General features: G+C 47.0%; 1 protein-coding gene across 1 annotated transcript; it reads left to right on the forward strand.

The window, feature by feature from the left end:
• Positions 1-3,960: 3,960 nt before the first annotated feature.
• On the forward strand, positions 3,961-8,194 carry LOC149362338 (uncharacterized). Its single transcript, XM_089568268.1, has 3 exons — positions 3,961-4,200; positions 4,297-4,440; positions 8,081-8,194. The coding sequence occupies exons 1-3, from the start codon at positions 3,961-3,963 to the stop codon at positions 8,192-8,194; spliced, it is 498 nt and encodes a 165-aa protein (XP_089424394.1).
• The last annotated feature ends 3,266 nt before the right edge of the window (positions 8,195-11,460 follow it).

Raw genomic sequence — 11,460 nt, forward strand, 5'->3', positions numbered from 1 at the left:
TGCAGTGCGGTGGCGGGGATGCTGCATGCGTGAAGCAAGCGCTATTGCAAGGCATTTGAACCATGATGCGATTACACCCGAAGCGAACGTGTCCTTTTCAATAAAATGTGGCATGTTCTATGTGGCAAAACTTCACCTTCCAGCCCATGCCTCATCCTGCCCACCTATGTCCGCATGTCTACCATGTGGTGGCCCGTCTTTGACGTGAATGGCCACATGCGGGTGGGACTCGGGGAGTGAAGTCCACGGTCTGCTAGCACATGGCCCTTTCGACCAGCAAGCAGTCCTTGCTGCCATCTGAAAGCTTGCGAACCTCCCCGGACCCATCAACGACCACCTGATGAGCTTTCGGAAATGGTGGGAATCTGCCGACTGGGAGCGTTCTGGCACGTCATCTTTTGGCAAAGTCGAATATGAGATTGACTATGGGGAAAAACGGTACGAGGGAAGTTCCGGGCTAGGAAAAATCAGTAGCGTACTGCTACTGATTGCACAACGTTATAAATGTTTGCGCCGCTGAGCAGGCAGAATGCCGAGCCTCCGTGACACTACCATGACCTAACGATAGGTGTATGGAAACCGGGCACTTTAAACGCATGTGCTGTCTTAATTGTTAAATACTTCATGTGTAATCTTCAACAGGCAATCGAAATGTCCGCGATACATTTTGTGTTGCTTACTGGGCTTTTCAAGCAACTTGAATGCAACTGACGTCTTACTTCCGAGTGTTGGATGGTTCTTTGGGTCAGTAGTATGCATATTTAACTGAAACCTATCAAACCTTGTTTCATATAACTTCCAGTTGGCAGGAAAGTCTTCCTGCAACCAGGCAGTTAAACTATAGCACCACTTTTTACTTGCACACCAAAACCTGAGAGGCCACTACAAGCACTGTGTCACCTTTATGCTACTATTATGCTTGTGTTCATGGAGAGGTGAGTAGATTACTAATGCATATCAAAACCAGCGAAAAGAAGAAACGGTGTGGTGCATGAAATAAAAAACATGGATAACGTTACATACAGGCCCCCTAACGAAAGCAACATATTAGGCACATAAGTAGGCAAATGTCTCAAAGCAGTAAAAATGCAAAAGGCACAAGGCACTATGCACAAAAAACGGTATGCAACACACAAGAGGGAATCGTATATGAGGATGCCACAGTATATACAGCTGTCATGAGCCTGAATAGGGTCAGACTGTTCTGCAAAGAGCATTGAATGGCTTCATGTAGTAAGGCTTGTCAAGCATGTATTAATACATTCTTGCAAACAGTGATTTGAAACACATAACTTCGTGGTGCATATATATGTACACTCTTATATAGAGGACCTCAGGAAACTACAAGCAGCCCAGTCAGCCAGGGCCAAGCAGCGCACCGGCGTATCACAACAGTGCCCCAGAGCCATCGGAGGCAATCTTCAAACTGGAGGAGAGGCGCCTGGACAGCTCACTGCAGACGTCATTCGTACACGAGGTGTCAGTGACTGACGAGTCGGTGGCATCACGTCATGAGTCGCCTACGTCGAGCCGGCACTCGTCAGCATGGATAAGTCGCTGAACTCTGTGCTTCTTGGTACAGTAAGTAGACAGCATGGTCTATTCTACCATGGTCAACGGTGAGGCCTTAATTTTGCACAATGCCTCCTACCACTCCAACCTACACGTACGTAGAGTACAAGGATGGTGGCACGGCGACTGTCGCAACCAGTCTGATTAAGAACCACGCGCCCAGCGATATAAACGATATACAAAAAAACAAAAAAGTTTACTGGTGATCCGAAGCCACAGGCCGCCGGTCGTAAAACGGGGGAGAAGGAAACCCCTGGAGAGCGACCAGCCTTGTGTGTGCGTGGCTGCCCTCTCCACCACCGCTCACCGACACGGCGTGTGGGGAGGGAACGAGTCATCCATGCCGCCGATTTCTCTAGAATGCCGGAGTCGCTTCTATGCGTTGACGGAGAGGGCGTAGCCTGACGTGCGCTAAGACATGTCCCCATCCTCTCCACTCGCACGTCGGCGGCAGCGCCACGTCAGAAATAGCCAGAACCTTAGAGAAGCGACTCCAGACTTTTGACCAATGAGGACGCGTGGCCGGCGCGGGAAAGAAAAGGAGACTGCACGGCCGACGCTGCATGTATGAAGAACAAACAGACGCAGTACATGCCTATAAAAGAAGGACGCTGGCCACTGTCAGTGGAGTCCAAGCCGCCGTTTAAGCTTCGGAGAAGCGCGCCCGCTCGACTCCCGGGAGAACACCACTCGCCCAGTCCCGGACCAATGAGGCAGCGTGCGTCAGTCTGCGGGACGGCATCGTCGTGGACCTCTGGTCGTTGGACTGTCGCAGTGCCCAGTGAACAAATTGTGTTTTATTTCTTTACCTCTCTCTCTTGTGTTAGTGCACTTTAGGTTGCAATATTGCCATTGCATTGTATTCTCTCTCGAGTTTAACTTTGCACGAATTGTACTGTTCTGTTAATCACTTTGTATGAGTTTGCACTAGTGATTGTGAAATCCTCTGTATCGTCTCACTGCTGTATAAACATCGTTTTGTTTGTGAACCTTTGGCTCCGACCCATTCTATGGCTTGCGACCGGCGAAAGCTGGCCACCAAATGACCAAAAACCTCTCGTCACTTGGTAGCTGGTCTCCGCTGAGCTTGCCACGCTGAGTCGAGGGCATCTCCTTTGACTCCAAGACCGCTACCCACACACGCTCTAAGGGTGTCTGGGAGCTTCACGCTTAAAAGTGCGGGAAGTTGGGTGACAGAGGGGCACCCAACTGTTTATGGGCTTTGCATTTGTTTTTAATGTATTCTTTGCTGCAACTCACTAAAACATTGTTATTTGCAGAAAAAATATTTTTTGGGAAAAAAAAAGGGAAATTTTTTGTCAACAAGAGAGGAAAACCCAAGTGACCGAGCGATACGGTAACACTGTGCCAGACGTTGTCGGCAGGGACCATTTGAACCGGGGGTTTGCCTAATGGCAATCAAATACAAGTGATTCAGCGGTGCGGTGAAAAATTTTCAACTTGTTGGAACCTTTTCCCTCTGGCCGCTTGAACCGCTGCCACCAGAAACAGGTTCTTGCGCCGCAGCGGCAGAAATCAAAACAGTTTTCACCTGCACGTGAAACGGGCTTAAGAATACTCTTCCCACGTGAGAAAGGGCGCAGGAAGATGGGGGTCTTTACTTTTTGCTTCCCACGTGAAGTTTCTTTTGCGTGCTTGTTTGTAGTATTTATTGCAGTGCACTCTTCTTCCTTGACCGTACAAGCAGAAAGAAACGACTACACTTTGCTGTTTCACCGTGACCAAAGCAGACCTTGTAGCAAGGATGGCCAAGCGCCATAAGGATGTCCCAGATGATGTCTTTGATGGAAACAGCTCTCACGGGCGCACACAGCACCCTCCAAGGTGGGGAATTCATTCCTATTATGAAATGTGCAGCATGCTATACGTATGGTATTTACATACTGCACATATTTTTTCTTACTCTTTTATTTCTTACTCCTTAGGCTGGCTCAAAAGAAGAAAACGGAAGCTAGCTGCTGCAAGAAAGGCAGCGATGGCCAAAATACTGAAAAAAAAGGGCAAAGCCCAGTATTCTGAGACCTAAGAAGCTGCTGCATGATGCAGAACAAAGGGTTAAGGCTCTCGAGAAGGAGTTGGAGTCAGCTGAAAGACGTTGGCAGGACGAGCGTAATATGTATATGTAATATGTAATATGTTCACCAGTATGACCAAGAACTTTCTCATCTTAGGATCTTGTGCCACTGCCTAGCAACAGCTGCACAATGCGCCAGGAAAGCGCATCGCATCAATCCGCCAGTCGGGTGTAGATCGAGAGAGACCACTCAACTTGTGTGGTGCATGTAAAGAGCGGCGCATCATATTGTGAATGATGGGAAGGCGCGCCAATTTTCACTTCCGGTGAGACGGTGTACAGACGGCACCAGGATGTCGGCGGACAGAAACAACGTGGTGTGCGCTGGACGTGTGCTGTTCTCTCACGAGGAAACATCGTCATTTCTCGCAATCATCAGCGAGATCGACATTGGTCGTCTCCTTGATTCAAGGCGGCAGCGCAATCAAGCGCATTTTCAACTGATACAACAGAAAATGGAAGAGTTGGGCTACCACTGGACCTGGCAGCAGCTTCGCACTCATTGGAAAAACCTTAAAGCGAAGTATACCAAGGTATGTCTCTTGATATTAATCACGTTCACCCGTTTCATAAGCGATTGTGCTTGTCTTCTAGTTCTGCTTTAAGAATGGCTCGTTTGTCTACCGCAGGAAAGAGATCTACAGAAGCTTAGTGGTGCGGCACCGTCCAAGTGGCAATGGTTTGATATGATGAGTGCCATCCTGGCTCACCGCCCGATGGTTGAAGCCCAAACATATGGCATCGATAGCAACACAACCGGCAATGCTGTCAGGGTGCCTGTACCAATAGAAAAGAGTGACCATCGCCCTTTATAAGCTAGCAAGTTGTTGCGAGTACAGGGTAGTGGCTAATCAGTTTGGTGTACACAAGAACATGGTAAAAAATTATGTGTATGCTTTGTGCCGCCCGCTGGTGGAACATTGCATGCAGAAATTCATAGTGTTGCCCACTGAAGAAGAAGCAGCATCAATAGCTCAAAATTTTGAAAGTAAATGTCGCGTGCCACAGATAATTGGGGCCACTGACTGTGCCCACATACCTATCGTAGTGCCCAAACACAGGTATCGGGATTTCACGAACCGAAAAATGTGGATGTCCTATCATGTACAAGGCATAGAGGATGATAAAGGCCGGTAAGTTTCATTTCGTCATTCGTTCGAAGATGCTTTTATAGTTCTTCTGAAAGGAGTCCTTTCATGTACGCTGCTAATTATTTAGCATTGCGTCTTAATTTTATCTTTGTAAGGTTTGCAAGCTTATAATGAAAGACTTATGATCATTAACATGTTCACAGTGTCCAAATTGCTGTACGTTTGCTTTGCAGATTCAGGAGCGTCACGTGCAATGTGCCTGGAAGTAGCCATGACGCTACAGTGCTGAGGATACCGAATGTGTGCTGCCGAAAGGGGAGAAGGTTTTCCACGGACACGCAATCTCTTTTACGCTGTTGGGTGATCCCGCATATACGTCGCTTCCATGGGTTATACATCTTCACAAAGAAGACTCACAAAAGAACAGGAGTCCTTTAACGTCTACCACAGCTCCGGCCGCAACGTGGTGGAGCATGCTTTTGGGAGGCTGAAGGGACGATGGCGTGTGACGCTTAAGCGTGCTAACATCAACTACCAGTTTATGCCTACTGTCGTCACAGCAGTATGCACCTACACAATTTTTGTGAGGAGAGGGCAGTAGCGGATGTGAGAGACAGGGAATGCAACATATTTCCCCAACCACCAACACGTCCTCGGCAAGGCAATTCTGCTAGCGGAGTACGAGACTTTCCTTGCGATTTACTGGCATAGAACTTCCCCCTATGTTCGTCTTCGTGGCGAACAAAACAGATCCTAATGAAATGTAAAAGCAGTGTGACTTCCGAGGATGCATACGGGAGAGCCACCGATGCTGTCTGCTTTTAAGTTCCCCTCAATTAACTGATATTAGGCTTAGAAAAGAAATTATGTCACCCAAAATTCTGCTTTAACTGCAGAACTCAACTTATGCGTCTTGGCCATTGTGAGTGCCCGCGGAGAAGGTAACATGACTTGCTGTACATGATAAAATAATGGCTTTGAGACTTTTCAGTTTTTTCGTCCATTTTCTTAACCTTTTCTTGTGTGTGTTTCTTCCCTACAGCCACCTTGCCACCGCCAAGGACATATGATGTTCCTTTGTTTTTCATTTTTTCTGTGAATTGTTTATCGTACATAAAAAGTACAAAAAACTTGTGCACTTCTGCAAAACCTGGCCGGCGGCGGCTTCTTAACCGTTTTTTTAATAACATTATACATGCCTATTTTTAACATGTATAAGTGTTTCTGTTTGTATTTCCGGAAATAAACGTACAATAGCCAAATGCCTTGTTATCTAATTACTAGTGACGCGCATAAACAGATTGACGAGACTTCCACTCTCCCTACCTACTAACTAGCGAAACCACAAAGGCCACAAAGTGCATGCGGCAGCCAAAGGTCCGTAAAATGGCTGTCGTAGCACTGAGCCTGCTGACATGATGTCACATGTTACCTATGTATTGCAAGTAGTCACAGTTCCAGTAACACAGTAGTTTCGTGGTTTGCAGAATGATGACGATGGTTAGGATCAAAGTCCACCACCGTTGCTGGATGAGGAGGATGAGGTACGTGTATATTCAGCCGGTTAGCTATTTTTCTACCAGAGCCGAATTAGGCTTGCGTGCATTGTAAAGAGTAAGTCAAGGTTTGATTTTGTATTGGCTGATAATGATTCTGCCAACAAACTTTCTTTGTTGAAAGCTTGGAGTTTCTGTTATGGTATTGCTGCCCATTGCAGTTCATTTTTGTCAAAACTTGCACCATGCCGCCATATGGGTAAGAACTGTTCTGCATTTCATTACTTGAGAAATGCAAGAGCTGTACTGGTGTTACTGTTTAATATGTAGATATTGTACAATGTAGAATATGCCGAGATGGCATACAGTTAGAGCATCTGCCTCGCAATAGGCAATGGACACCCGCTACTCCAACGTGATAATGAACCTCGGCAAGTAAAGCTAAGCTCTCGAACAGTCAAATCTATTTTGAATGTCCCAGTCACTATTACTGCACATAGATCATTGAATACCGTCTGTAGTGTAATTTTTGACCCTGACTTCCTACACATCACTGAAAAGGAAATGTCGGCTGGTCTCGTTGACCAAAACGTGGTAAATGTTGAAAGAATCGCAATCAGAAAAGATGACAAAGAAATCCCTACTAAGCACCTGATCCTCACATTCTATGCAAGCACTTTACCCGAAACAATAGACGTAGGTTACCTGAAAATTCAAGTCCGTCCATATACACCCAATCCCCGATGATGTTTCAACTGTCAAAGATATGGCCACGGGTCAAAAACAGCTGCCGCGGTCGCAAAACCTGCGCGAAATGTGCCTTAAAGGAGCATGCAACTGAGAAGGAGCATGCAGAAACATTTCTCTGTGCCAACTGCGAAGGAGACCATCCTGCATACTCCAGGTCTTGTCCAAGATGGAAAAACAAAAAAGAAATTATGACACCGAAAACAAAAGGAAACATAACTTTCAGAGAAGCCAGGAAAACGTTGGCACTCGCCAATCCATTTGTATTCACTGCTAAGACAAGCTTGGCGGATGTGGTGCGCATGGGCGGAGCACCACGCCCGGCTCCGGCCACTGCCCAGGCAAAGCCTCTGGCAGGGCCATCCCCGCCCCCGGCAGACGCAACCCAGAAAAAGGGCCCCCTTCCCTAAACTGGTAGCAAGCTCGCACTGCCAGGCATGGCTGAAGCAGTCGCTGAGTGGCTGAAAGTAACAACGGGCAACTGCGCCGAGATCAGCGGGGACCAGCTGCGGTCGGAGAGAGAAAACAGCGAGCCGAGACAGCAAGAGGGCGTCAGATAAATACCTTCCAGTTCCCTCTTTGTTGTCATTTTTCTCCATCAGCCAGACGGCAAGGGTAGAGGATCAAGCAGCCAGCGATTTGGGAGAACCCAAAAAACGTTTGGCTCCAAATCGTCCTGTTCTGTGTTGTGTCCTCATGGCTCTGAGTTCGCAGCCTCGACCTCAAAGGGGGCTCAACGGCCCAGTAAGAAGCCCCACAACTGGCACCCAACATGGGGCCCGGGAGATTACATCCACCAGCGCAAGGGTCGATCAAGGTCGCAAGGAAGGCAACGGACTTCAAGGTTCCCAGAAAATTCGGGGATCCCATGACCTCTCCAACCCCTGTTCCTTGGACAAATCGCGACTTGACCAAATGGCAAGCTGCAATTGGTTTAGGAGCAGAGCCAGTGGGGAGCGTGAATGCGTATACCATAGGACACTGCGAGAGGACGGTGGTCAGCCTACAGTGATTGCGGCCCGCACTTCCTGCTCCCAAGCAACCAGGATGCAAGTGCCCCATCCGCCCTGGTTGCACAGCCCGCGCCGGGGAACAAGCCTCCAGCCGCGCCTCCCTCCCTAGGAGCACCACCCCTAGAGGACGATGACCTAGGAGCCAGGGTCATCGACCTAGATTTCCTGGGAGATCTTTGAGCGGCCAATAAAAAGGTGAAGACTTTAACGAGATCATTGCAGTCTATCGTTCGCTGAACTCAGGGGACATTCGGAGTTCTCATGTTTTTCATCCTTTTGTGCAGAAATGTTACTGAGTAGTCGGACTGAAAGGAACATTTCAGACTGAGGTTGAATCTCAGTAGCAACTGCCACCCATATGCACACTGCATAGTGCACACTGTGGGTTAAGTCACTAAAAAGAGTCTTTGGTTATGGGTCGAGCAAGCATTTACATTTTGCACAAATGAGTAACTGTCATAGAAAGTGAAGAAAAGGCACTTGGCAGCACTTGTGCGACTCGAGGCACTGTACTTGGGAAATTAAAGTTGTTTTTTTCGGTTACTGGAAACAGAATTTTATTTCTCCTCTGAGCGCACTTAACTAAGGATAAGTGCTTGCTTGTGCTCATCAGCTCAGCCAAATAATTTGAAGCTTTTTCAATTCAGTGCATTTTCTTTTACACTTTGCTTGCAAGACTGCATTCTATTTTTGTGAGAGTTGTATGCACGTAGCATGCAGATACACTATGTTTCCATTTGGAGGCATCTTGTTTTAAAACGTAATTAGCGTCAAAATGAGCTTTTGCAATCGATTTCAAAAGGGAGCTTCAGCCGTGTTCCGCGCTCCAGTTCCCGTGCAGAGGTGTCACGCGCTATCGACGGAAAGGTAGGTTGCATTAGTGGAGTTGTACCTACACTGCTTCACCATAGCAATATTGTGACCACTGTATGCAGGCTTCAAAACCTGTACACTTCTGTTCTGATATGGCAGTCAGAACACATGCACTAAGGGCGTGCAGTCATGTGCATTTGGAGCTAAGTAACCGAAATTAATACATCTCAAACAGTTCACATTGCCCAGAAAACTGCAGTAATTGGTCTAACTTGTCTTCAGCGCATGCAAGATTGTGGCCAAACATAGTTGTCAGGATGTTAGAGAAATAATAGAGGCAGATTTGATTAGAAAAGCCGGTCCATCTTCCTGCGTCAGCGCACCATCTGTCACACTGACTAAAAAGGAATGTTTTTGGGAGCGGCCGCGTGATGTCGGGAGGGCTATCAGTTTAACGACATGCAGCAAGGTGTGTATAATTGTGCTTGTATGTCAATAAATCTTCAGTTGGAAGTAAGCGCACGTGTTGTCCAAGTCTTTCTCTGTGTTTTTTGTGCTTGTATGTGTCTGCTATGAACCAACTAGCCCCAAGGTCTGTGCTCTTAACCTTCTTCATCCTATGCTTATCTCAAATCGTTTGTTGTTCATGGTGAGACATGATTGGCTGTCGCAGAACTGGCTGTCACATGACTGGCAGATAAGCTGCATGCCAATGAGAGAAAGTGAATATGAATTTTGTTCATGTTGTTCTGAGAATGCCCAGCCTAGTCTGGGGCAGCACAAGCACTACCAATATAAATAAGCTCCTAACATTGCAGAAAGGCGTGTTACAAGCTATAGTGATATCCATATCAGATCGCCATCAAGTCATTTATTTTCCGGATATAAAATCATGAAAGTTACTGACATATATGAACACCGTATTCTAATGTTGTACAAGTTCCAGTTACACCGTAACAGCTTTTTCCTTTCTAACATTGCTCACTTAGCAATGAAAGCACAATATCATAAGACACGACATCATGAACATTGGCACATCGCACGTCCGCGCATTAACTATGGTCTTCCAAGGATTATCGTATGCTCTACCTTCGACATTAAATAAATTTGCATTCTCCAGCCAATTAATTGCTTTATCTTCATTTAAGCATATACAAAACCTGTTTCTTCAATCTATAACAAGAACAGGGTCTTAACAAAATGTGTGTACTAATTTTCTTCCAAGTTTCCGCCGATGTATGTGCATCCCATGATACCCATCCGAAGTGTTTGCAGAGTTTCTTTGATTGTGTTCCTTTGAAGTTCTTGCTTTTGATAACCACTGTAATTTGCTGTCATGTCAGCCTAATTTACAACCTGTGTACACTAAGTATGTGTTTTCCACCACTGTACTGTTACCTCCATTGCCCTGCCAAATACACATAGGAGATGGGAGCTTGTCGAGCCGTATCATGCAGCTTTTTACTCCCATTCGTTCGAGTATGTATCGCTTGCTTGGAAATAACCAAAAAGAAAGAAAAAGGACAGCTTTATAAGCAGTGCATAAAAGAAAGCAGGCTAGACAGGATAAAGTCACTAGATTTCTGAACGACAGCCGACATATATAGTGTTGGGAACGCCTGCAGCTTTGTGCATACAATACATGAATAAGTCAGACTAACAGGAGGCTAGTAGTACCTTTCAAGTCTAACAATAGTATGCGGGCAGGAGAGATAATTTGCTGCTGTATGATGGCAGGCAGAGGTGTCACATGGCAGGGATATTTGCCGGCCGGTAGGTTCTTCATCGATGAGGAACGGTGGGCCTGGCTGCAGCAGTCAAAATCGGACAGTATGTTCACATGGCAGTTAATGAGAGCGCTCTGGGAAGAGAAAGAACTCAAAAACAGGAGCGTAACAGGGAAGGCATGCACCAGGAAGCTCCACGCCGGAGCTGAAACAAAGCCAGCTCCAACTCCAGAAAAGGTGGGTGCAGTCCAGGGTGAGTACTGTATACAGCTTTCTAAAATTCTTTCGGGTGGCCTCCCGTAGTCGGCAGTATGGCGAGCTGTGAAAGCGTTACCGCAATTGTGACCATGACGAACGATGAGCAGTTCAAGCAAGCATTAGTTCTCGAGCTACTGAAAATGAAACGTCGGAACCGGCTGAACCAAGTGAGGCTTGATACTGACAAATCCGCGAAGAGTACGAGGGATTTGAAACTGCGTCTGCTGGCCAATACTTTTACGTCGGACGCTGTTTGGGCTTCCTGTTCCTCACGAATTATCTGAGAAAGATGGGCCTTTCCAAGAAACGAAAACTGGTTTGAGGACACTCTGCCTAACCTGGGTGATTAGCATTTCAATCAGGCGTTCCGCGTGAGCCCTGCCACGTTCAAGTACGTGGCTGAATCACTGCAGTCCATCTTGCAGCGACAGGTCACGAAGCCCATTACTACGGAGAAATGCGCTGCCGTGGGATTGTCCCGCCTGTGTTCCAGCATCGAGGACCGGACTATTGCACACCTTTTTGGCACTGGCCGGTCCACCGTGAACACTGTGTTCAGAGAATTCGGCCAAGCAGTCATCAACGTTCTTGAAAGCACCTGGCTGCACATGCCGCGGCAAGAGACGATAGCCGAACACATGCTGGAGT

The sequence above is a fragment of the Amblyomma mixtum genome, chromosome 2, assembly GCF_055824585.1.
Source record: "Amblyomma mixtum isolate Tamu chromosome 2, ASM5582458v1, whole genome shotgun sequence".
Taxonomy (NCBI): Eukaryota; Metazoa; Arthropoda; class Arachnida; order Ixodida; family Ixodidae; genus Amblyomma; species Amblyomma mixtum.